At 37.8% G+C, this 27,992-nt stretch overlaps 1 protein-coding gene across 1 annotated transcript; it reads right to left on the bottom strand.

Annotated features, from left to right (window-relative positions):
- Window positions 1-1,080: 1,080 nt before the first annotated feature.
- LOC113714710 (protein SABRE) lies at window positions 1,081-27,987 on the bottom strand. Its single transcript, XM_072069667.1, has 23 exons — window positions 27,413-27,987; window positions 25,016-25,127; window positions 23,383-23,643; window positions 21,979-22,229; window positions 20,578-20,797; window positions 19,433-19,603; window positions 19,249-19,326; window positions 16,269-16,517; window positions 13,335-15,440; window positions 11,006-12,869; window positions 10,508-10,602; window positions 9,296-9,652; window positions 9,033-9,151; window positions 8,380-8,626; window positions 7,504-7,728; window positions 6,095-6,234; window positions 4,096-4,168; window positions 3,702-3,803; window positions 3,431-3,613; window positions 2,891-3,232; window positions 2,643-2,810; window positions 2,046-2,427; window positions 1,081-1,686 (listed from the first exon to the last, which is right to left on the bottom strand). The coding sequence occupies exons 1-23, from the start codon at window positions 27,481-27,483 to the stop codon at window positions 1,577-1,579; spliced, it is 7,926 nt and encodes a 2,641-aa protein (XP_071925768.1). The 5' UTR covers window positions 27,484-27,987; the 3' UTR covers window positions 1,081-1,576.
- Window positions 27,988-27,992: the final 5 nt, after the last annotated feature.

A 27,992-nucleotide genomic window follows, 5' to 3' on the forward strand; every position in this document is an offset into this window, starting at 1 on the left:
AAGGAGTTGAAGGGCCTTCTTTTTCACAAAGCTCTGTTAGAGAGGAAGCAAAATGAAAATGCTCAAGCCATTAAATATAGAGCCTGCATTAGAAATATTCTGAACGCACAAAACATGTATGTTGCGTCCGCTGATTTGAGTCAAGTTGCATTGAATCCTAAATCTAATGCTTAGCAATCTTTAATGTAATGTTCCATATGTACTTGTTTACTATCAAATAACAATAACTGAAGCCAGTGAAACACAATCAAATCGTCATTCTACCAATGAATTCTTCGATGAGCTCTGCTAATTATGCTATCCTAGCTTCGGCTTTGGGCTGATCCCAAGCAGAGCTTGAAAACAGTAGATTTTACATGTTCAGAATCATATTTAGACGGAGAGATTGAAGGCAAGTAAAGTTACATACTGTCAAAGCTATAGCGTACTTAAAAATTTCTTTTAGTTGATTTAGAAAACTAACTCAGCTTAGAGGTTCAGGGGTCATTTTCTTTCAGCTGAATTTTAGATTTATTTTTTTTTACAAAAATAATTATTTCATTTCATAAGGTCTACACTAATGGTAGAATATATCTCAAAACATGCGGCAAATACAGAAACAATCATTACAACAAATCCTTTTTGAAAAAAAAAAAAAATCAGCTGATTCATCGAGTTTGGGTGAGCTTTATATTGTTGTTCTTGGCCCAACTTGTTTTTGTATATTTGAACCCGCTGCCATTTACTTCCCCTATCAAGGTTTTGACGCAAGACTGGAATCAAACAATTGGTACAAATTGTTCATCAACCCCGTAAATTTGCTGGGAAAAAAGTGCATGAATTTTGGTGCAAAATTAAAATCCATTTGCAAAGACCAAACAAAATCTGATTCCCAGAAAGGCCTAATTATATAGGAACATGAAATGCCAGCTTCACCATCTCTGTTCTGGGTGCTGTATTGAGTGACGAGAAGTAAAACACAACTTACCTGCCTGATATAGTTACAGATTTTCTATGCCTCAGAAAACAGGTTTCTTCAATCGCCTGTCAGAATACTCACGCAGAGAACTCCCTTTCATTCCATCCCCGAAGTGCACATACTGGAAGCGGACAACAATGAGGGCTTCATTTTATTTCTTTTGCTTTCGTATTATGTACATCTTCACAACCCACCTTTCCAGTCTAATACTTGACGATTAGAAAGGCAGTCGCAATCTATCGACTCAAGAGAGTCGGACGACAGAGTCATTCTACCGTTGAATTTACAATGAATGCTTGTTAATAGGTGACCAGCTAAAGGGTGATTCCCCTTCAAGGAAAAAGAAAAAAAAAGCATCTCTTGCAAAAGAAATGATGGACGGCCGGCATATTGCTCGTCGATGAGTGCTTTGGGTTGCTCCTCCAGAATCACATTAGAAGCAGCCATAATTGGCACAAGGAACATGAAATCTGCCTAATATTTTATTGAAGGTCGTTAGCAAGTCAGAAAGGTCAAAATTGTCATCGTCTTTTGTTTGAATGGGAAAAATGACGTCGAACCATATTTTCCCATCATCCAAAAGCTATCAGGAGAACGGTTCCAGCCAAATAATCTCTGCTACTCATTAAAATCCTCATAAGGTGAGGATCCACTTGAAGAATCACTTTCATATGCTGTCATTTCTCTTGGTGACGAGGGAAGTGAGTCTCTCAGCTGGGAAGGTAAACCTGTTGGAACAAGGATGTATTATATGAAAGCTATCCTGTGAAGTAAGCTAGAAAGTAAAGTGACTTGGGACTCTTTCTGCAAGAACTCAAAGACGCACAAAACATAAAAATTTTCCAAACTATTTACTGTGAAAAGATGAAAATGTTAGAACAGGCAAAAACAACAGAGTAGATGCACAAATCAAGGAAGAAAAGGATTTGGCTGTAGATTATTAAGGGGAAAAAAGGATTCGCCCTGGGTATCATCTCTATGAGATTAAAGTCTAGATGCCAGACAAAAGGTGGTGGAAGACCCCATAATGATATATCTTCAAGAATTTCACTGAAAGCAGCCGCCGAAATTAAGACAGGATACAGACCTTTCTGTCCCCTGGACCGGAACTTTTTGGTATGTCTTCTGATTAACCTCTTTGCTTTAGTTATGGTTAGTTGTCTTGCGAATGGAGAGAACTCAGCTTCACTTTCACTCCAATCTGCATGCAACTCATCATCTGCTTCACCCCTCATCGTTCGGAGAACAAAGGCCTTGGCCTTGCGGCGCTGAGTATTGAAAAGCCCCCTAATGGAGGTGACAAATCCATCACCTGCTCCATCACTGGGACGTTTAGGCCAGGATAATGGATAGGGATTGGATTTGCCAGCTGAACCTCCATCACTGTCGCTAAAATTCAGATCAATATCAGGAACACTAGTACCAGTGGCTTCTTTCTGATTCTGTGCTTTATCTTTAAACTTCTTACCCTGTACACAAACAATTGTAAGAAAATTGGCCAAGGGAAGAAACAACCACCAGTCCTGTAACCAGTCCTTGTGATGGGAAAATCACACCAGAAAGGAATTAATAGACTTCTTTTTCTCTTTTATTGCGTAATGGTGGAGGACTAATCCATCCTCCACTAGCAAAAAGAAACCTACTACTTAGTGTTTTAACAAGTACAGGATAGAACCATGTTTACCTGCATTCCAGTGACAGACTTCAAGACTCCCCAAATAATATGTTTCTTGACCCGCGAGAATAGCCGCCTCCACGTTCCAGTATATTCACCTTGATGGAAAGTATCCATCAGCAACCTTAAATCACTGACAGCAAATCTTGATCCTTCATAAGTAACCAGCAGCTCAACCTACAACAAAAAGTTTGAGCATTTTGAGTACAAACATGACTCTGAAAGGACAAATGACTTGTTCATGAGAACACACATACCTGACTTATTTTGATGTTATGGAACTCTCTCATTCGCCGAGGTCTAGATCTTTTATCATCCTGTGCTTTTCCAACCTTTTTCTCTTCATGAGAGGAACGGCCAGGTTTTACATTCTTGGAGTCCCGGGGTTTGCTCTTGTTCGGTTCATCTGGAGGTTCATCATAAGCAAAGGAACCTGTTTTGAAAGACGAGACACTTGGAGAATGAGCCTGCAATACAAGTTCATTAGCCACAGATTCTGCCACAGATTCCTCCCATGTTCTATCGAAGGAAGATGTTCGTCTAAGCTCTGGAGTTGAACCACAGACAATATTTGGTTTCAGGTTCTGCAACTTCGATGACTGTGCATATTTGGAATCCACACCACATGCGATAGAAAATTAAGTAAGAAAAACATAATACTGGACAAAACTAAAACCACATAAAAGATTAAAAGCATGATCAAATTCCACGTATCTCAATTGGACATCCTTGAAAGCTCTAGTCTACACATATCAACTAGAAAAAGATAGTCAAACATGTTAGAACCAGAATCTCACTTGTGAAGAATCAGCATTAACAGATGACTGGCTGGTTGCAGATGTGGCCGGTTGTGAGGCATTCGATTTTGAGAAGACTTCGGTGTCTTTTGTTAAGTGGCTGTTTGATGTCCATGCCTCTTGTGATAATAAGCCTTTCTTGGCTCGTCTAGCACCAGCAGTAGTAGAAACCTTCCAAACTTCCTATGATAACCAAGAAATTGCAATATCATCTTCAGATGATAGCTACTGTAAGTAAAGCACTGCCAAGCCAATGGATGTTACAACTTACCTGCCGCCTCTGTGAGTCTTGTTCTTCTTCAGGGAATAAATACTCCCACATCATTCTGTACATTGTCTCAGTTAAGTGAATCTTTAAGGGGTAGATCTCCACCTACAGAAAAGAAAAGCACCTCTGTCTACAATCAAACCACTAACAATAATTTAATAAACATGCAAGAGAATGGAACTACTAATTTCCTACCAAACATCTGGCATCTGGGAAATGCTAAGATTTTAACTAGATTATGTCCCAATAATATTGGCATCAGTAGCTACAGTGACACGGTACTTTGGCTCTTCAATCATCTCTCAAGAAGGTCCATTCAAGCACTGTTTTACATCCACGAAACATCGTGCTTTGCACCTCACGTTAAAAGTTGGGAAGTGCAGAAGGCATCAATTACCTGGAATAGTTCTAGAGGAGAATTTCCATCCTTTGGAGCTCCTTGCTTTGCATCTACTCGAAGCATCGCTTTTCTGGAGGCAAATAAGATTAACAATGTAAATCACAAACTCCAGGTTGTTCTACGGCTTGAATTGCAAAATGGAGACATGTGACACAGTATGAGACATCAATTTGCAAATAGAAGTCTGCTAAAGCAACTAAACATCTTCATGCAATTTGGTCAATTGTGAATTGGCACATCACATGTGAAGAGCAACAAGGCATCTCATTGACCCTTTATCTCTCCTTCCTCTCCCTCTTGATATATAAAAATCAGTAAGCCCCCAAATAGGATCCATCAAAGAATTGAAGGCAAGCTTTGGTTCAAATTTTGGATCATCTACCATAAGAACAGGCTGGGCTTTCCAATCATGTTATAATATTTATGCAGCTAGCTCTTTCATGAAAGTTAATCAATTGATTTTGAAAAACATCCTAAAAGATTAGAAGAACATAACATTTACCAACACCAAGCTTTCTAACGGAATTCAATTCAACTCTCTTCCTTTCTGTCTAGCATTACTTTAATGTGCGTTTGATGACTAAAATGTACCAAGGACAAATATCTGCAAGTAAGGTCTGTTCACAAAGGATACACAAGCACCACAATCCCAAAGAAATCAGGCCACAAGTCTGTAACACGAATTACTATCTCCAGTGCAAATACACAACAAAGATTCTAGGAACAGGTTGACATCTTGATCTCCTAGATTTAAAACCAGGTATTCAAATGTTAAGATCTCTGGAAAAGAATGGATATAGAGGCACCCCTCGGGTTGTGGACATCTAAGGACTAGCAAGTACACAGCATACTAGTAAATTTATTTCCAAAGCTTAAACTTCTAAGTTTGAGAAAGAGGGACTTTGAATTGGGTCAATCAGCTGAGTTTTTTCAGTTCTGCTGCTCAATAAATCACAGGACGATTTTGATGCAGCAAAGCTCAATTGAAACCAGATGCCAAGTGATCTGAATCCACACCACTGCTGAATAGCAATGGAAAAAACCTGTTGACCTCATTAGTGAATACATTGGTTGACCAACTCAACTCAGTCCCAATCAACAATTGATGCACACACGACAAAAGTAGATCCAATAAAACACACCAAATATGAAGGTTAAAGTGTGACCCCGAATATTCTTTTGCCAGAGATCCCAAATCAAATGCTTTCCCATTTCACCAAACCATAACCTCCCTGCTCGTAATCGTTGTTGATTGCCCAGATGAGAACTATCTGTGTGTGTGTGGTTTATTTTGAAGTTCTTAAAAATACATCTACAGTAAGAACACTGATCGAAAAACCCAAAAACACAAACAGGCACACTATCACCCCCATCTCCTACAATCCTGCCACCCTCGCTTCTCCCCCTAACCCCCTAGTGCCGCCCTCTTCGTTCCCACCATCCATCTCGCTCCCTGCAGCCCCCCACCCCCTCCCTGTCACCCATCTGCCCCCTCTGTCTTCTCCCTTAACCCCTGGGCAGCCCCGCCTCCTTCCCCACCACCCCTGCAGCCCCCTCCCCCGGGCTGTAGTGTTGGTAAACAGAGGTGGCAAAAGTGGAGGATGGGTGAGGGAAGGGAGAGCTGGTGGACGCAGGAAGAAGTGGTGGAGATGAGAGGAGTGTGGTGCTTCCTTAAAATAAACCCCCCCCCCCCCCCCCCCCCCCCCCCCCAAAAAAAAAAACCCCAAAACACCTCATCCAAAAAGTTTTTAGAAAAACACGCACAGTAATGTTTTCCAAAAGTACCTGAAAAAACTCCAAATCCAAACAGATAGAACCAGCAACATATACATAAAAAGTCTGGGAAATGATAAGAAAACCCTCCACAAATAAAACAAAATGCACCGTTTAGCAAGAAAAAAAGATGCAAAGACCTAAAATAGTATCTGCCAACTCTAAAATTATGACAAATTATATATGTTTTCTAAATGACTTTGCTGTAAGGGAAGAGGCATACTTTCCCCACTCAGGAGGAGGATTCCATGCTGACAGAAGCATGTCTGACTTGGCATTAGGCAGGCAGTTCCTCACAACAAAATACTTTGTTGTAAACTGAGCAACACCAACATCTTTGTAATCCCTGTCAAAATCATAAATCTGCACAAGAAATTCAATCCAAAAGATTTCAACTAAGTTCGGAGATTCTAGAAAGGAGCAAATTCGTGCAACGCAATAAACTATTACATTTTAAGAGGAATCAAACAGGATAAAAAAATCTTTAAAAAAGGAAGAATAATGCCACAATAATTGACAAAAAAAAAAAGAGCAACATCTACTATTGGGAAAAAGGCCATATTGAACACAAAACAGCAAGAAAGATTAAAACTAATTCCTGCCCATGTCACTTGCAAGAAGGTGCTAAACAATCTGGCTAGAAATGTCAATAGCTGCACAACTTAGCGGTCAACTGGAAAGAGTTTGGAACTTGAAGTTAGGTGCAGAAACAGAAGGTACCTACTTGTAATTCACTAAACAAAAACATAGTCAATTTTGAAGCTCATTAATTAACGAGATAAATCTCTGCCATAAAAAGGCAGATGCTATCATGCCTAAGATAGTACTAATCCAAATTATCTATAGCCATTTCGTTGTCAAATTTATAGTTCAGATTAGATCAATTAATAGACTTTTAGGCCTTCCATTTACCACTGACCAATTTATTTTGCATGAGGACAATAAGGACTCAACAGATAAGTAAGTAGTACCCACTGACAGCATCCAATAAGGGGCATCCTATGTTTGCTACAAGTACTTCTATGTAATATTTATTAACTTGAACAGTTCAAGTACTTTCACCTAAAATCTTGTGCAGATCAAAGATGAGCAAATTAAATCACAAAACAGTTTCAGTTTGGTTTATGCTGGATCCATTTAATTTTGGCTTGCAATATTTCCAACCAATTAAATACACACACAACCCCCCCCCCCCAACCAAACAAACGGGCCCAAAAAAAACAACCAATGGTGTTTAATCATAAAAATTTGTTTGGCTACAAGGCTCACCTAGTCTTGGCACCTTTTTTCTGTGTTTCATAGTGCATGTGAGTTTTTTTTATATCTGATAGATGACGAAAAATGTCACTTTAGTATGTTGTCCAAATGGAAAAGAGCAGATGCAATAACTGAGGAAGAGGTAGTCATGTGCAACTTCAACAGAATAAATGAGCTCAGAAAAACAAAATGAATACAGCAACGCGAAGTGAATGAGTCTGTCAGATGTTGCCATCTCAAATATGTGCTGGGAAAAAAACCTACTTACATTAGTTGTGTTTTTATATTGTTAACATACAAGATGGAAATTCTAAGTATGTGCACTTTGGTAAAGCAAATATTGAAAAAAAACATTTACTGTTTATGAAGACTCACCATGTCATTTATTTCAGCTTCAGCAAAAGATTTGCCATCAACAAGCATGCTCCACACCACTTTATTAATTTGCAGAGAGATGCGCATGGCACAAGATGGACTTTTGTTCTTCTCTTTTTCCATTAGGCGCAATTGCGCAGCTTTTTGCAGAGCCATCCTTAGAGAGGAAGAGGCTGCCTTTCTTGATTTTTGTGCATTTAATAGTTCTTTCTTTAGTCTATGTACCTGTAAAAAAGAAGGTTTCTCAATTACCTATAAAACATAAAATGTCTACAGAGAGGGCATGCATCAAATAAAAGTTCAGTCAAACATAAGTTATCCATGTAAACAGGTTACACTACCACTGTCTGATTACAGGACTATTGACAAAATACTCCAGTCTCTGCAGAACAGGCTCATGGATAATAGTCATTGATACAAACAGGTGAATATTACAAAATTGCACATGATTGACCATTAAAAGTGACAGAAGTATGAACAGCCAAGGAGGCCACCACAACTTGGGCATGAAATTCTCAGTCTCACAATAGAAGAATAGAGATCACTTGGAAACAGAAACTTGAAGCTAATAATTAAGGTTGCTTTCATTTGAGAATAAAAACTTCAAAGGTAAAAGTTGAATGTTGTAGCTTCAATGTATAGTTGCCATCCATGTAGGGAGGACAAATTTATTCCTTCAAACAAATCAAGTAGACATCAGGTTACTATCACCTATTTATCTGTTCTATGGAATATACAGTTGCAATGCACCACTGTGAAAACATTTGACTCCATAGTAGTGCTACTTGCCAAAGATTGAACTTTAATCACATTAAAAATATAGCAGCAGCCCAAAAACCAAGACTGGAGCTGAAGATACAGCACAAAGTTACTCACTAGTATGGTCCTTCCACCAACTATCATCCACAAATTATCTTCCTTTTCTGGGTGCACATCTCCAGAAGTATCACCATAAAGAGAGAGTTTCCTGATGTCATCAAGGATCAGTTTCTGTACTTGCTCTTTATGTTCAAGGTCAATTCTTGCCAGTTCTACCTCTTCTACCCCATCAGGAACAACTTCATCTGCCTCCTCTTCGACATCATCATCCTCCGCTGCATATGAAAGGCTACTTTTTCTAGGCCTGAATGACAAATGCCAATACAAGACTCAGAAGAGCAGAACTCCAAGAAAGTGACCTATAGCTAAATGGTATCAAAACTTCAAAATACAACTATCTAAGAACAAGGATAGAGTGGTGTAATGCCAGTCCAAGTGAATGTGCATAACTACTTTTTACATTTAGGACAGACCAAATAGTTTCAACGCTGTTTTGAGAGACCAAATAATTTCAACGCTGTTTTGAGAGACCAAATAATTTCAACGTTGTTTTGAGAGCTCACCAAATTATTTAAATGTTCTATAACAACTAGTTTTACTCAATTTATGAACTGACTAAACACAGAAAAATTGAAACAAAATGAACAAACAGAATGCCAAAGCAGTAACTGAGAGAGAGAGAGAGAGAGAGAGAGATCAGTTATCCTTACTTTGGAAGTCTGGCAAATAGAAGATTAGTCAACACATCAAGCATAACCTGGAACTGCCGAGATGTCATAGTTGCAGTTATATTACGAGAGTTGAAAGTAAGCTCTTTCAATGGCTTCACCTGCAGAAACAAAATAAATAGCATAGGATATTAATGAAAGTAAACTAACAAAACAGCATAGATTTGGTGCATCATCTGAGCTAGTATTAACGGTTCAGGACTAGTACTGAAGAACAAATTTTTAAACAAAACTTAATGCTACACCTTCAAATCTGCTGTTCCACCTTTGTGCCTTGTATAGCGGAAGTACATATCACAAGGCATAAAAACTCTTTCAAGTAAAGCTCCAGTTCGCTTTACTTTGGGTGAGCTTCTTCGAATTTTTGGAAGCCACTGAAGTCCAGCCCCAGGATCTACATCAGTTGGAGCAACATGAGCTTGCACATGCTCCAACATCACAGAGAACTCCATACGGTTCCACGTCATTTCAGGTTCAGACTCAGGAATCTGAGTATTCCTTCCACCAAGTGCTTGTTCAATCATGTCATACCCAATGTGAAGAACAGAATGGAACGAACGAGCTAAAACACGCCCACTAACAGCAGCTAGCAGAAACCTACCCTGTCAGAACGAAATCCAGGAGAGAGTGAAGGTAGTTCCAAGCTTGAAAGACTTTGGTGTTACATGCATCGAAATCATTGTTTCCAAATTTTAGCAAAAAATCCTTTTCTCCTTTTGCGATAAACCTAAGAGGGACATAACAAGAAATTCTACAAGATCACCAAAATGAAATACATCTACCAAAGCGGATTGACAACTGCAGTTAAATGCTTACCAAGGTGAAAAAGATTTAGAATGGCATGAAGAGCTGGGTCACAAATAGAGTATTATTCATCTTTAATTTCCTTTTGCCAATGAAGGAAAATGGATGAGAATTAAGAAATGCCACTTAAGTGGACCTACATTTCGTGATAAACTTCAATCTTTCATGTTCAGTGGTCCAGAAGATGGAACTATAGCAAAGTAAAATCGTATGCACCATTAGCAAATTCAGAGATGCTCGCCATTGGAGAGGTGGGACCATGTTAGTGGTATAAGCTCATACACAAAGCACTATTAATCTATACTTCACTGAAGGGAAGAGAAATTTAATCATGCATTATTTCCTGATAAATATAAGTTGCATGTCAGCTAAGTTGAGAATATAGCAAGGTGATCCCATTAAGGAACTGGTACTTCAAAGAGGGAAAAAATGGTCAAAGCTACTATTCTGATGATAAGAAAGGTAGATACAAGCTTAACAAGCCCACAGAAACTAGAGATATAAAAGGCAGAACTCATGTGGTAGCTGGTATCACTATCAGTCAAGGAATAAAAAGATGATCGCAGATATAGCAAGTCCAAGTGTACACAAATTTGTAAAATTCGATATTGCAAAGTTCATCCCAACAGAAATAAGCTACGCAAATAACATACATTGGCTTCTTCTGAGTGAAGGTTGAATTGTGGCTCAATGACATTAACCATGAAATGACGGGTTCCATCGTCCTCAGATTCATCAGATTGCTTCACTGTTATAAAACATAAAACAGGCAGTCAAAATTCCAGTTTTCAAGGTTTTGCAATATCAAAAATATATTATAGAATTACGATATATTGCTTCAGCAAATAGTGCTAGTCAAAAAAACAAAAATAGTGCTAAGTGTGAGGCCAAAACATGACAGTAGCACAACAAAAATGCCAGTCTTGTTTCATCATCAATGAGATCCATAGTGCAACATAAAACTAAACTGCGTAATGTAGCATGTGGCCAATGCAGCCAATAGTATACTCAAGGCAACTTCTCAGACAAGAAGGCCAAGTTGCCTGCCTCTAAAATGTGAATAAGCATTGCTTATAGCTTTGACATAAAGACGATGTAAGGGAACCCAGAAAATCCTCAAATCAAGTACCTCTGATGGCTCTAGAACTTACCACTTGCACCTGGCAAAGGATTTTCCCCTTTGAAAGAATTGGATGGGGATGACTGTGATTTTGAAGACTCTGAATGCTGTCGTGATGAGGAACTCCCAACAGGACTCACAGATGTGGACTTGTTTATATCATCTTGAGGCATTTCTGGGCCACCAACTGCCTTATTCTCCTCAAGCAGCTTCCTCTGGGCATATTGACGAGAAGGAGAAGGTTTTGGAGTTTCAAATGCCTTCGATATTCCACCTACCCAGGACCAAACAGCATCTCTATTCTCAAGAGTCCACAAAAGCTTAAGACCGTATACAAAAATCCTCTGACAATTGTCAGCAATCACAACATTATACCCATCATCATCACTAGGATCAGATCTTGTATGCTCATCACTTTCACTCCCATTTTCAAACTCAGACCTGACATATGTCATCTCAAGATTTCTTCTGCCAGCTTCTTGCCAAGCCAATAACCTTTCTGGGTCAGCTTTTGGAGTTTGCCTTCTAATCGTAAAGTAATCAGATGATAATAAAAATCCATCATCCCGGTGCCTCTCTGTGCTTGCACTCAAACTATTCGTCTTATCATTTGGAACTCTGTCCATTGATGCAGATTGTGACGTTTTCCTAGTCAATTCAACTACTTTTGCAATACTTGTCCTGGCTTCCTTATCTAAATAAGCCTTTGGCATGTGAAGGTCAAGACCTTGGTAGACAAGATCAAGGGTGTCCCGTTTGCTTTCAAATGTATACTTTTGCTTACCCCGACCAAAACAAAGTTCATATTTTACTTTTGTCATCTTAAAGATAAGTCCCTTCGCTGGATCATCATCTTCTAAAGGCATATGTCTTATACACGTTGGAGTTGCATCAACCCGAAACATAAACTCTGTCATTACCTTGTCCATGGACAGATTGCCTGATCTAGCAATTCTAGGGACACCAAAACGAGGCCATCTTGAAAAAGTCCGCAATTTATGAGGAGGAAGGTAGTTCAAGTTCCAAAACTTTAATAGCCATGCTAAATCGTGTGGACCAAGATTGACAACTGGTGAATCAGTAGAGGCATTTGCTGTTGCAAATGGATTATGTGAAGCTCCATTCAGCAAGGCATGATCGCTCATTGCCAATGACTGTGACTCGTGATTAGAAGAGGGAAGAGAGGGTCTGAGTGACAGATTCCAGCACAAGGACAGAGAAGTAGACCTAAAGGGATCATAAACTTTTTCACGAGGTACACCTTCTATAGGAAGCGCAAATAGATAATGATTCAGTGGATTCCCAGATTCACAATCCCAATCCATTGTGACTTCAATAGTAAAGATGGGTGCCTCAATAAAAGCACCAGAAAAGCCAGTAGGATGCTTTGAGCAGGAATTTTTCAGCAAACTTTCTAAGCTGCTCAAAACAATCTTGAAATTCTTAGCGGTCATATAAACACGACCATCTGACTGCTGGATTTCCATATAACCAGAAAAAATCTGAAGCTTGTCAGAATTTTCATATGGATCAGTGGTTGCAAGGACATTCCATTTAGTCTCAGACAAGTATAAAGTAGTATTTCCATGAATATAGTTTCTCATTTCATCCCACCACGGTAAGCTTTTCTCCTTTTTGGGGGGCTGAACTTCTGGATTAGGGTTCCTGAGGCTTAAATTGGCCCTACGAAGTGCCACGGTAAAAGCATAGCTGACATCAGCAAAAACTGGTTCAAAACCGACACCAAATGACACTTCTGCTTTCTGAAAATGAATGGGCAAATCACAATATGTTTTCATTGGTGGTGTTGTACCACTGGCTGAACGAAGCATGCAAACTTTCCTCCATCTCCCAACATAAACATTTTGACGGATTTGGGGCTGAAAACTTGTTGCCTGCAATCAAAGGGAACATATATTTTTGGCCGCCGCGCGCGGGGGAGGATCATTAGCTAAAAATTCTTCTATTGGGTCAAAGTAGCAATTATCAAATCCTCCACAATAAAGTCTTAGAAACAGCTCAAATAGCTTAATTGATAATGTCAACCAGATCATGCATAATACAGATACATGACAGCTAAAGGTAACAATAGATGTCAGAGCAAAACATTTAAATCACCTAAAGGACACATTAACCGCAAAATCAAGTGACAAGGCAAACAAAATTTGCATTTATATGGAGAACCAACATTGAAGTCCCATCAGCCACAAAATTAACAGCTTATTCAATAAACCCATAATATTGTGCCTAAAGCTTCAGAAGAAAAATAGAAGATTGAGTTTGTATTGTTTTATTCTATTTAAAAAGATCTACAATTCAGACTACAAAATTAAAAGAATCAGAGAAGTCATAGGACAAACCTGTTGAGCCAACACCAGACGGCCTTCACACCTACCAGAAGTTCCAGCAAACAAGGGACAAGTGTAGTTTCTTAACTGAGCAACAAGGGACCCAGTATGCAAGATAAGGTTGGTTCCATATAGGCGTGAAAACGGAATATTATTTGCACGACAGACTGGATCAAGTTTTTGCAGGACTTCAATCATCCCAGCATCACCACCATCAATCCTTGTCAGGCTCAAGTCAAACTCTGTCGCAATAATAGAGAAGACAGAAGTTCTAGTTGTGCTAAACTTGAAGCCAGCTTGAAAATCCTCCTTACAGGCTCCAGATCCTGGTGATGGTGCAAGTTTCTGACATGCTTGATAATATGATCGGAATGACTGCTTATAAATCTCATCTCGCAATTTCTTAATTGATTCAGGATCTTGCATATTAATCTCTTCTCCATCAAATTGAACCTTGCTCTCAATAATTGGATCATTTCTTTCCGTACCTCCAGAAATTTGGCCAGCTTTTGAAATTAGTTCATCAAGAAAGTTCAACCTAACAGCTAATTCACAGGCCTCATTTTTCAACAGCTGATAATGTTCATCAAGCCAACCCTGTATCGGCTCTTCCTCAATATCAGCAGTTAGTTTGCGGATGCAAAACTTTACACGTCCGATTTTGGTTGAACTTGGCTTCTTAGGCTTTGAACTCTCTTTTTTAACTGGAAAGAGCATTTTAGCTTTAGCAGCATTGATAAGCTTCAGCGCCCGCAGCATTTCCTCAACAGAATCATCAATTGCACGCAACTGCAACCGGTATGGCATGCACACATGAACATCAAGCGCCTGGATTACCCAATCCCACACAGTGACTGTCTCTATTTTACCATTCGATGCAGTAGCAGAGGTGTTGGGAACACGAGAAATTTGCATCCTGCTGCTTTGAAATACTCTTGCTTCATTAAAATCGAGCATTAGTCCTTCAAGAAGCACACCAATTCGAGCATTCTCAGAAAATATGGACTGAACCTTGACTGTTGTTTCAACTCCATCTCCAGCCTCAGCAGATATACAGAGTGTTTCCACATCAATGGCAAAAATGGACTCTCTTTTTTTCTGCTGTTTATCGATTTGCAAAGGTTCCACAGGAGTGTCTTTCTCCTGCTCATTATTGGTCATGCTTGATATGTTTTCTTTGTTTTTTTCTACTTGAAGTCTATGATTCTGGACCAGTAACTTCAATTGCAGCCCAAGTTCAGATAAAGCAATATGTACATCAGGCTCCCATCTGACTGATATATCTGTAGCACTGAAGAGAGAACAGACAGCAATCTCTTTAAGGCCACCAGATCGCCTGACAACTTTTGCATTTTGCATGTCAAGCAATAGAACATTTGTTCTAGGAGTGCTGTCTTCCAAAAACTCCTGATAGATAGATCTAGCTCTTTCAAGATCCATCTGCATTGATCGTTTCTCCTTATTCATGCAAAAACCTAGGTGGAAAATCTCAAGTGTTACAGAGTACTTCAACTTATTGAACTTGTCTGAAAGAGTAGACATAATATCTGCTGTGCGAGGAGTACCATCAGCTGAGACACTTATTACAAATCGACCGCCTTGTGATCCATAATTTACACGTTTGGGATCCTCAACAATTGCGTTCTCCAATCCCACTTCTCCAAAGAAATTCAGAGAACACCTTTCAAGATTAAAGTTTACAAGTTGAATCCCCTTCCCTGATGAACTGACTGATTTTGAACCCCGGTTATGAGCTGCCTTCTTGCCAGAACCAGATAAACTTTTAAATAGAGCTTGGAAGGAAAAAGCAGTTGATACCAAAGATTCCAGGCGCCTAAAGGTCAAGTAGACACCCATACCAGTTACATCAGTGGAGAGAACCATTTTACACTTGCGACCATCTTCAGGTGAATCCATATCCTTTTTGCCCAAGTCCAGGCTAACCTTTGCTATGTGCAGCAAGGAACCCGTGTTTGTCTCCACACCAAAAAGGCTTTCTTTCAAGCACTCTTGATATTCATCAGATGTGTGCAAATTAAGCTCACCAAGTTCCATATGAACTGCAGTGCCCATAGTTGATATGTTGTTAGCATACACATGTGATGATTGAGAGCAACCCTGCATTAAAGAAGTAAAAGTTGAGATTCCAATGTAGTTTAAGATCAAGTTCCAAAGATCCACGCAAAAAGCTAACACAACCTAGTGCAGTATAAAAAACCAAAAGGATTTTTTAAAGAGGCATGGAAATCTCCAGTATTTCTTAATTAGCAGGATTCTTAGATTAATTGATCTTCAGTTCCAACTAACTTATATGTGCACCTTTGAGAATCAGCTTTTTCTCTAAAGGATTCTAACTTCACCCACTAGTTGATCACATCCCTTCCTAGTACCTATTCAGGACACCATGAACCTGCCATGTTCAATTTGAAAGACACCATACGTCTCTCTCTCTATGCTATAGCTGTTTTATAGACACTGATGTGAAGCATAAGGAAAAAAAAAAAAAAAAGAAACAATGCAGTACTGCCATTTCAAATCCCGTCAACAAACAGAGAAACCTCAAAGGCTAATTGCAATTTTCGGAAGATCCGATGCATTGATCTTGGAAATATCCATGTGAACATGTAACTATCCTCTTTCATCTTCACCATTCCTAATTCGTTAAAGTTCCTATTCAAACTGCAGGCAATTTACCATCTCTTATGATATCACAAAGAGGCAAAGGTAAATACCAACACCTCCAATCCCGACAGACTGAATACAACCCTTAGTAGTTAATACTACTAATTATGATAGAAATCATTCTTGAGAATTTGTATTGTTCAATCTATGAATTTAAACTAGCTTTATTCAAACAAATGCATCTTTTAAACGTATGTCAACAGTAATTTCATGTTCTAATGCAACAGCATGTGGAGAGGAAATAACTCTAAAGAATATTCTTACATGGTAGACTGGAGAGCCACTCAAATTGTAAAGCACAATGGTCATCTCTGGGGCAGAAGCAGTGCATGTCCACATAATTGCACTTTGTCCAGATGACCGTTGCTTTTCAAGAGAACTTTCCTCTCGAAGCACCATTCTCTTTGGTTTTGAAAAATGCATTTGCATCCATGGAACAAACCTACTAACCATCAAGTTGCATTGAGTACCACCAAGCTTAATATCAACTTCACATCTGATAGGTGAGGAAGGCTGTAAAGCAAAGCATCCTAAACAAGTAAATGAAATGACAAACAGAACATCAAAATAGAAGACTTACTCAAAGGGTAGTAAAGCATGATAAGGATTAGCAAGGGATAAAGATGTACTAATCATGTATGAATCTAGTAAAGGAAACAAAAGAAACAGTCTGCAGGAAAGAATTTATTTCAGATAAAAGAGCTACGACGTAAGCACAAAAAACCTGTGCAAAGACCGATAATTTAAACATGTTAGCTAGCATATTTCAAAAAGAGTATCATAGATATTCATAAGCAAACTTTTCTATTCACCACAGACTTCCTTATTCTTTGAAAGTGTCTACTTACAGATTGGCATTAGACTCCACTGAGACACAACAAGATCCTTTAATACAAAGTCCAATTTACCATTATCTATGTCTGTTGGTAGAGTGAAAAAAAGTGTATGAAAAAATATCAATCTAAACAAAACAGGCGATTATGGACTCCCAACCCCACACCCAAAAGCTGATGCCAACAGTACTTGAATGAGGGTTAAATCAGCAGCTCTATGGGGTTAGACTATATTTTCAATCTCAAGTGCCAACCAGTAAAAAGCAACTTCCAGGAAAAGTTCTGGTACCATTTCTTTTGCCTGTATACACACACACATTACACAGTTTCTTTTGTTTTCTGTTCTATGTACAAGCTATACTTGGTAGCTTCATCCTTGTGGTAGAACTCCATTCTAAATCCTTTATACGTTCAATAACACGCTATCTGTACACTATCACAAGTAAGTTTTGGAAGTTCTTTCCAACAAAACGAAACTTCTAAAGAAGTGCAAATTTGTACTCTTTTAGAAATTCCCATACAGATTAATCCTGAAGAATTTAACTAGAGAAGTATGGTCAGCCTTCTTGATTCTGTACCCTTCTGACATTATCTTACAGAGATTGAAAACACCAGACTTTTTCCTCTGGGACAAAAATTCACTAATTCCCTTAATATGGTAGCATATTTCCTCTTAAAGTATGCTTAGTCTAATGATGAATAAGAAATTTGCAAATAGTTTTCATCTAGTTAGGAAAATAAATTGTTATCATGTTTCTCCCAATCCATCATCTTGTAATTTCATCTTAGAGTTGATGATCTCTTAACAATTTTATGGTACAAGTGACAAAAATTTTGCTAATGCTTCCTATATTAGTTTGTTGACACAAAAAGATATAAATAAACAAGTATATCCCTCCCCTTTGAGTTTTGGTCTTGTGCATCGATCACCTGCCTCTTCTACACATGAAGCTTTAAAACTGAGCTAGACATCATGTCTAGTAGTGGAATGAGTCAATTGTGAGGGAATAATTCATACTGCTCAAGACAAGATAAACAGCACACTACACAACATCATGACAGCAAAAACAAGGAGACACAATATAGCAGAGATTAATTGATGGCGTATTGATTGTGCTATATCAGTTGGAGAATAGACTGTTACATGGACTCAGATAGAGCTGTCAGATAAGGTTATGTGTCTAAGTATCAGATTCATTACTTTATTAAAAGCTAGATATAGGGAGACAGCCAAAGAGTCGGATATGGCTATGGGGATGTGCCGGTTAATATGATTTTTTATACTATTTTACCATATGAAAAAGATAAAAATCCTACAGATCATAGGTTTTCTGGTGACATTTCATAGGCTAAAGCGGTCATGAAAAAATTAATAAGCTTATAGTGTTCAGAAACAGGTAAAGTTTTCTGAAGTAAAGGCTTTGACAGCAGATATTTAGCTCTTATCAGAAAAAAAAAAGTGTAAATTGAACAGGAGCAATGAGCTTTGTATGACAAACAACTAACTAATAGAACCAAAAATTTTGTAAAGCTTGTGAAACCACCAGCATTGCTTGTGATGCTTTAAACATCACAAACAGATGATCTAACCAGATTACCCCACCTTCCTTATATCTCTCTTAACACATGCTTTTCAAGCTGTTGATTATTACTACCATCTTTTTATTTCCCCAAATTGTGCATCTTGACATTTGTTTCTCATCATTCGCTAAGCTGCAGTTTGTCGTCTCTTTCATTAGTTACTGTCCCTCTTCTTTTTCTTCTTCTTCTTCCATTTTTTTTCTTTTTGGGTGGTTGAAACGCAATCCAGACCACTGACAAAGAGTGCTGGCTGAATGAAACTCTTTGCCAGCAATAGGCGAGCATTCAATCATTCATGAAATCACATCCACTTTCAAAACCCAGTTACCAAGGACCACAACCAACCTAACAAAGACCAATTTCCTCATCTTTCTCTTTTCAAATTCAAAGGACCCATCTAACTTTGACCAGATCTGGTAGATATACCGCATCCCCGCCAATGTCATATTGTGTCAACACAGGTGCTTCATGATCAAAAGGCAAGTCCATGTAATATAGGAAAAACTACAGCAAACCAAAAAAGCAAAGGGAAGAAACAGTCAACACAAAGGGCCTATTACACAACCCCAAAGAAGAGAATCAAGTTTGCTATCTGAACCCACAGTCCCAACATTAATCCGAAAACTAAAGGTCAGAGGACAAATGGCAACAAGTAGGCCAACTACCCTCATTTTCATCTTTTAGAGTAAAAATGGTTTCCGCAATAGGGCAGTTCACAACATGTGCTGACAAACAGTATAATGTGAAATATAAAGGACAGGCAGAATTGCAACTTAACAGAATGTGATTAAGTTCAAATTTCAGCAGTTTTAAGTATTCGATACATGTACCTGTAGGGGAATATAAGCTGAAGAAATAACGTCAAGTTTCAGTATCTCAACAATGGAAATGCCAGCATCCCTCAGCAGCTACAGTTTTATCAGAGAAATCATCGTTAGATGAGGATTGATAAAAGAACCTCTGAAAAATACTGTCTAGACAACTTCTTTAACTGTTTTAACATTTTACTCGTACATGAATCTCACTAAATTCCAACTGAATATCAAGCCTGGTACTTTCACTGAGATCTTCAACAGTTCGAGATTTTGTGCTCTTCAGTTGAATGCCCATGATGTTACTATCCATTACAAGACCTTGTCCCCGATGCACATACTTCACATCCAATTTGGGCAATGTGAAGCCAATCTACAAAATGCAGCTTCAAATTATGCAATGAATACAAGAAAGCCCGATACTATTCTAGGCATTTTCCACAAAAGTATAGTAAGTGACCAAGCAATATATACAGTCACTTGATTATGATACAAGCATTGTGATAAAGAACAGAGAAAATACTCAGGCAGACAGTTATGGATAAAAAAGTGAGTCAATTTAATATAATTGATAAATACAAAATTCTGAAAAGGAAAATTGACTACATTTGAGTCAAAGCACAGTGAGGAATCTCAGTTTGCACCGGTCCCAGGACAGCAAACCTCATAACCGCACAATATGAGCACCTTTTATAGCCTTAGCATCTCAGGGCAAATGTGTAAAGCGATACATGAAACAACAATCGACTTGTTTAATAACATAAAAATGCAGCTCCAGTATGCAAAACTGTTCTATGTGTATGTACATATGCATGGGTGTATGTGGGTGTGTGCACGAGAAGGAAGAGTGTGCTAATGGGAGATAATATGCATGAATTGCTTCCTGAAGGTCTACATCTATATAAGAGGCAAAACAATCATAAACCCATGCATACACCAGAAGCACCAATTCATTTATTCACAGATGAGTTTCAGACATGGCATTCCAAGGATCTGTTAAATCATGTCAAATATAATCATGTAACAATGACCTGCTGTGCTACATGAATTAAACTGATTGCAGCTAATCAATATTTGTTCAATTTGTTCATTCAGTGTCAAAATCACATCAAGCAAGCCTAGACATTCTTCAGATTTTCATATAGTAACTATATATGCTTCATACTTGATATAATAAGATATGAAATGCACATCCTCTATAATGACCTAGCACAGCTAGGTGGATCCCATGCATATCATTTCACATCAAGTTATGCAGAATATTTAAAAGTGTCAACACATCACAGAGCTAAGAAAAAATACCAATCACAAAAAAATTTCATGTCATAACGATCAAAACCCACCAACCTTTTCCGGGAATATAGAAGTGAACTTAGTAATAGCCAAAGCTGCAGGTTTTTTGTCTGGCTTTTTAGTGGCACTTGCTTCATTAGCCTCTGTTACAACTTGACCAGCCTGAGCGCTTGTGCCAATTGAACTTTTCTTCTTAACCAAAAGCTCTTCACTTAAGATCATAGAAACTTCTCCACTGGTAATATCTACATTCTTAACCACTATACCTGCTTCCCTGAGAAAATATGGATTTTGAGAGAAATCACTACTACGGAGCACATCCAACAATACATTTGATTAAAGCATACAACTAACAAATAAAAATATTTATTTTGACTCTTTAGGCTTCTAATTTTCCTATGCCATTTTGCCCTTTTCAGGATTTGTGTCTAATAACAAAATCTGCTGATATATCAAGTAATGACCAGAGCCATAAGTATACTATATGCATAACTAAAATTGTTTTATGTTTAAACATTGTCAGACATTTTCTTAGACCCAAAAAATAAATAGTGAACCATTTACTAGTACTCAATCAGTCCAAGTATGTGTATCCCATTTGATTAAGTTTTGCTATGGAATGGCACTGCCGGAATTTTTATTTAATTTTCTTTAAACCGACTGGACTATGACAGAGAACTGAGAGAGCTGTTGTAGGAGCCAAAAAGGGAAAGAAAGTTGCCCCCTTAGCTTCCATGCGGGTTTTTGGAGCATGAGAAACTCAGATGCTGCTGAGAGTATTGAAAATATTATTTAAACAGCTGAAGTTCTAGATTTCATCTCATTACTTGTTGGAGTAGGCATCCATCCACTGTAGATCCTTAGTTGTTCTCATTTTACTTCTTCTTTTTTTTTTTTTGGTTAACAGTCATGATAAAGGGAGCTTTTGTTATTATTCTTTTTGTATGCACTACATCGGTCAACAAACTTCTGAATATGTCATAACAAAGAAATGCATGGTCTGGAGCTAAAGGAATACAGTGCTCCAACTTTCTCCAAATTAAAGCAGTAAAAGAATAAGAACTAACTAAGCAGCAATTAATTATCTCTACTAGAGGTTGTACTGGTCAAAGGCATCAATTGGTTAACTGGGGAGATTTTTTAGACCCTCAAGATGAAATCCTCAAAAGAAGACGATCGTTAGACTCTTAAAGCACTATTAGCACATGCAACTTTTCTACTCAAAAAAGGATCTTCAAGGACAGAGATCATAAGCAATCAAATACAGTTTACAAAAAGAGTGACAGGATGAAGGGACAAGCCAATAGCTTGTACAGTCTAGCTGTCTAGAATAGCTTATACAAGCATCTGAGCAAGTGCTTTCTATGATTAAAGAAACTGAAGCACATCTAATCAAGTAAAGAGAGAAAAGTTGCAGAATAATCATGGAACTACGTAAGCAGATATAAAACCTACCTATCATGACCAAATTCACACAAAAGTGCAAAATCTTCACAGTTGAAAGGAGCAGAGGTTCGTTCTGTCAAACCAGAAAATGCTTCGCCAGAAGGAAGAGATCCCCCAGGGATATCAGAAGTAACACGTGATTCACCTAAATAAACCCAAACAGGAACTAGATGCAGCTTCACAAAGAGGGTTGGCTGGGCTGCACCATCCTTGGATATTTCCAGTCTGAGTTCTTTAACCTCCACTGTAGCTTTTGGTGTCTGAATTAATTGTAAAAAAGAGTGAAACTATGAGCAAATCTTCCTGCCATAATCTCCATGGATAGTGAAAGAGTGAAGCAGATATTATATAGAAAAACAACTAAACAATTTATAATTAATTGATCACGTTCACCCTGAGATACCGTGAGCAGCTTCCTGCCTACCTAGTCTTAACTTCCAAATCTCATCGTCATGCAACAACTAAACAGAAATTTGAAATTATTTGCTACACCTTGGTAGATATCCACTACCAAAGGATTTTTATCATCCCTTGACAGGTATTGCAAAATTTTGATTAACTTTAGTTTTGCTCAAGAAAGACCAAGTTTAAAGCCTGTCTCTAAATGGAACTAGCACAAAAATGAAGAAAATTTTATGATCCATATGGTGTCAAGATCTACACATTGGATGCAAATTGCAATCTCCTCATAGAAATTTATTTATGCAGAGTTTATTTCATATTCACCTCCTTCATATAACACATATGCCTTCAAGCCATACAGTGGCTATGAATCAATCATCATCAAGCAGACACAGTTTCCCACCCAAAGGATGCAACCTCACCTTCCTGTCAGAATAATTTAAAGCTCAAAAGGAAAAGTCTCTTCATTCAACCCTCAATCGAAAGCACATAGAACACTTTTGATGATTGCCCAGCACACAATGTGAATAGGAAAACCTGTCAATAGTACCAAATGACCTGCGATACTTGTATTACAAACATAAACTGCCTAAATGCAAACACAGAGATGCTTTCTTTTCTTTCTTCCAATTTGGGTCCTTTGAAGTGGCTAAACAACTAAAACAATAATCCTAACATTATGTTGAAAAAAATACTCATATAAGCACATCAGACTTGAGCATAACCACAGAGGACAATTTTCTTTCTTCAGTCAAGAAAAAATCAGAGATGTGAAACAAATGTGAGGTTAAACTCATGAACAAAACCGACTGTTTAATCCTCCAGAAACAGAGTATTACTCATCCATTTCCTACCTAGCACACCAATTAAACAGCATGAATCCCAGAAATAAATAATGTTCACACATACTCGTCCCCATTCCCTTTCTTACGTGAATATTTAAGTAACATAATAAGCTAAAGGAACCCATTGTAGATGATAGATAAAGGCAAAATTATTCCTTACATATACCTTTACAACCAGTTCAGTCACAGCAACAGACAAAAACCGTGCCATATTAGCCACAACCATCCACTTTCCTCTACCAGAAGCACGCGATTTCCTGGACTTCCTTTTCTGAGTACTTTTGGTGGGGGCTCTCATCACAACTTCTAAGTCGTATATTAAAATCTGCAACTTCGGATCCCTAGAAAAAATACCAACACCAAGTTTGACCAAGGACTGCCTTACACTGAGTCTGATTTCACCAACAGATACAGATTCAACAGCGCCCTGAAAATTTGATTGTCAGGATCAAGAAAAACATGGCTCAATGTACATTATTGTAATAAGATCTGCTAAAAAAATATCCAAAAAAGAGATGAAGGCCTATCTATTCAAACTCCATGAAGTCAATACTTAATTCAGTAGAAGCTTGTTAAATGGAAATAAAACCAGCAACTTTGTCTGGATGGTGCCAAAATTAGGTCTAAACCAGGATTATCACTAAAGTATTTTCAATAAAAAAGATCCACAAAATCTCCAAGTCAAGGTAACTCTTCTGTCAACAAAACTAAAAGTTTTAGGGGCAACCACAAAACTGTCATTCAATCCAGCAACCTTGTTTAGAAAGCCTAATAACATATCTTAATGATGTTAAGGCAAACATAGAACTAATGAATGTCAACCAAAAACTCTGGAAAACAAAAGGTTGCTTCACTACTCAGAGGTGGACACTAAAAACAAATTGCACGCAAAAGCATGCAAGAGAATGACACAAGCAAAGGCACCTCCAAATCTGTATTCCTGATAACAAAGCTGCTTCTAAAAAAATGCACCATGGCACTCTCCAGGAATTTATGCAATTATTCGTTAATTTATGATCTTGAACCAAACTAAAATCAAGGAATGGTCAAATTGGTACAACTATCATTACAGAATAACCCTCAAAAGTGCACCCAGATGGCTTAATTTATAGTAACTCAAGTCAAGAAGAGTAAAAGTAATTCAACAAGGAATACTATGGGTGATATTGCTTTTTATATTGACTGTCAAGGAAACAAAATGTGGCTACTTGCAGATATGAAAACTCAAAATTGTATTTGTCAGCTGCCCTTCCAAGAAGGTTTTGACACCTGTACATGAAGAAATCCCAGCTCTAATGTTTTGATTTTGAAGAAATCTTCAGTGGTCCATATTGACTGCCCAAACAAAGCTAAGTTTTACAGGTTCAAAGGTTTCCCAACCACCACATAACCTTAATCCATAAGAAGGTGATACATATAGACTTCCAGGTCCAATAAAAGAAAAAGGGTGGCAACCCATTTTTGTCTGTATCTAAAACAAAGTTCAAAACCCAACTCTTCTAAGTCAATCCCTGTATAAGGACAGCAGAATCAAGTTTTTAACCCGTATAGTACAACAATAAAAAAAATTAAACAAAAAAGGCTCATGCAGAAACAGACAGGAAAAAGAATGAAAAATACAATTTTTAAGAAAATTATCATGAGACATATTGAGTGCTTGCTCAAAAAGACAGTCTTTCAGTTATTGAGAGATAACAAATCATGTCGCGTTAAAATTACAATAACATATTAAAGTTCAGCTGCAAATATCAAACTGAAAAAGGAAAAAGCAAAAAGAAATAAAAAGAAAAGAAAACAACCTTTTTGAACTTCACAACAATATCTCTCAAGCATTTCCATCCACCAACACGGAACTGAACTGATGCTCCCAGAACTCGGCTTAGAATCCCAGTCAACAACCTGGAAGCAAATCTGAAACAAGAGGCACGATCAGCAATCTAAAATCAAGTTGCAACTAAATTATTTTGGCTTCAAAGTAAATAGCATAACACCGTCACCTCACAGTCACAAAATAAAAGGCCGTCAAGCAGCAAGCTATTCTATATAATTCCATCATATAAGCAACATCAGTTAAAGAAAAGCTGGAGATGGATCTCATTTACAAGAGAGCACGTTGGCAATAAAAAATGTATTGGCTAAGCACATGAACAAGTTATAATAGGTTGCACCACAAAACGATCTAAAAGTCCCTGGAGCCTGCTCTGAAACCATAACGAGTAACCACTCCATCAATATCAAAAAGAGTAAAAGAATACTCTCAAATTGATGAATCAAGCATATTGGCTAAGGCAGAAAATAAAAATTTTGAAACTCCAGGCTGATTTGGCAGCCTAGCTGCACTAATTTGCACCAAGAAAAAGCCAGTCTCTTCCTCAGGGTATTACACTGTAGAAGCCATAATCTCTTCTTTCCGGGACTGCACCTTCAATTTAAAGAATCAATCTTAAGCTTATAGCTCTTCATTGACAACCTTGATGCCTAAAGCACACCTTAACTGTCTCCTGCATACTGATAGACGCATCCAAATGCTACTTAACATACTCCTTTAACTCCTCTACTTTGCATTGTGTATTTTCTCCAGTTTTGTCCAGCCTAACTTCACTATCTTTCTTTTTCTAGTCTTCTTCTGATATTTCTTTCCCCTAAATGAATTGTTTAACTTTTATTTTGGAAAAAAATGAGAAGTAGAAAAGAAAAAACTGCCCAAAAAGATAAAAACGCATATTAAGTTAAATGGCATTAACTTACAGAGATTTCTCTCTCTCATCAATGTGCATCCAAAACTACAGTTAGTTTACCACCATATGGAAGGCACATATTCAGCCTTGACACAACAACTAATTTATTGAAGTATCACACTAAAAGTTTAGGGTCACTTCATCCGCAAGTCTTTATTCATTGGATTTGTCTAATGGTAGACAAAATTCCTAGAAGAAATAGTTAGATGCATTGAGCACCAAGCAGATTCCACAGCATAAAGAAAAAACGAACATATCAAAACTTAAGAATTCTGTTCTATTGGTCTATCAGAATCTGCAAATCTGCAGCACATTGTATTGAAGGATGACTACAAACATATTATAATAACTTTTTTTTGTATGTTAAAAAATGATGGAATACAGCACATGAGTGCACTTCAAGATCCCTTAGAAGCCAAAAAGACAGATGTAGAAATGAAGAATATTTCTATAACGATTTATTAGATTTCCACTGGGGTAAAACCTGTAAAGATTACAGCACATGAGTGCACTTCAAGATCACTTAGAAGCCAAAAAGACAGATGTAGAAATGAAGAATATTTCTATAACAATTTATTAGATTTCCACTGGGATAAAACCTGTAAAGATTACAATACAAAACCAACATAATAGTGTTAGACAACAGAGGAATAGCAAAGAAGTGAAATAGTTTGATTTCCTCAATAAATCCAATTCTTCCTTAATGCACTCAAAATTTTCCATTGTTGAGTCAATGATTCCGCAAGTTAAGCTAAGGAAGTTCAGAACAAATGATGCCAGAAAAGAGTCGACCGAGAATCAAAATTTCAGCGCTCAATGTTCCACGAGCATGAAAGTCCAGCAGAAACAAGCTGAATCCAATAAAAATTTAAAAAAGGCACAGCCTTTATAAGAAAATAATCTTCAGAAAGACAACATCAAAGACAATAATGGTAATATATGCACTCCCCCTGATAACTAAACTACCACAATTAAAAGCAACACTTGAATGAATAACAACTATACACACGACAACTTTAACCACTTGCTTTGATGATCATTTTATCAATCTCCACCGCCAAAAAACATAGCCCTCAACCTTAGCACGTCCTAATGAACACCTCTAACTACAAAAACTCAAAATTGAAGGACTTTCACACAAAAAAAATTCCCAAATAATACCAATCTGTCTTTATAAAGCAACATTCTAATACTATAACCAGTCATTTTCACGATCCTTTGATGAACTTACACCAAAACATGACCTTGATTTAACCACAAGAACACTTCATAACTACTAAAAAGAATCACAATTCACAAAATTCAACAGAAAAAAGAAGACAATAATCCACACATTGCACACAAAAAAAAAAAAAAACTGTCTCACCATGATCCACCTGGTGCAACAAATGCAAACGATAAATTCCATTACTAGAAAAAGTAAAGGTATAAAATATATGATAAACAGAGTAAACTTACGTGAAAATAAGCCATAGTATGATGGAGATGAAGAGGAATCCGAACAAGAATTTGGCAGGTGAGGCGCCCATTGTGGTCGTCAAAAAACGGTTCGATCTTCGAAATTTCTAGACTCAAAAATGCAATGCATTGACTCAAACAGTAGTCATAATCTCCTCTGCGCATATCTTCATGTGAACAGAAATAAAACGGAATCCTTAGCCGAAAAACTCTACAAAATTAGTAAATAAAAAATAAATAAATTGGTGAAGGTGAAGAGAGAATTGTAGGGAAATGGAGAAAAGAGAGTGAATGTAGGAGAAACAAGTGAAGAAAGAATGGGTATTTGGGGGGTGGGAAGTGCGATCCGAGATATGTGTACTCTGTTTCAGCATCGACTATTCAATTGATCAAAAAATCAATGGGGAAAGAGAAAGAGAGAATGGAAGGAAACCAGCAGAGAGAGAAAGTAGCGTCGGGTTGGATCTGGACCGGAAATGGGTCTCCTCGACGAGAGAAGCGGGTCAGGGTGGAGGGGTATTGGATCCGGTGCGGAAGGTGTTGGGTTTCTTCTGGGACGACGTGCATGACATGTCTCTGT

Source organism: Coffea arabica, chromosome 10c (assembly GCF_036785885.1).
Source record: "Coffea arabica cultivar ET-39 chromosome 10c, Coffea Arabica ET-39 HiFi, whole genome shotgun sequence".
NCBI lineage: Eukaryota > Viridiplantae > Streptophyta > Magnoliopsida > Gentianales > Rubiaceae > Coffea > Coffea arabica.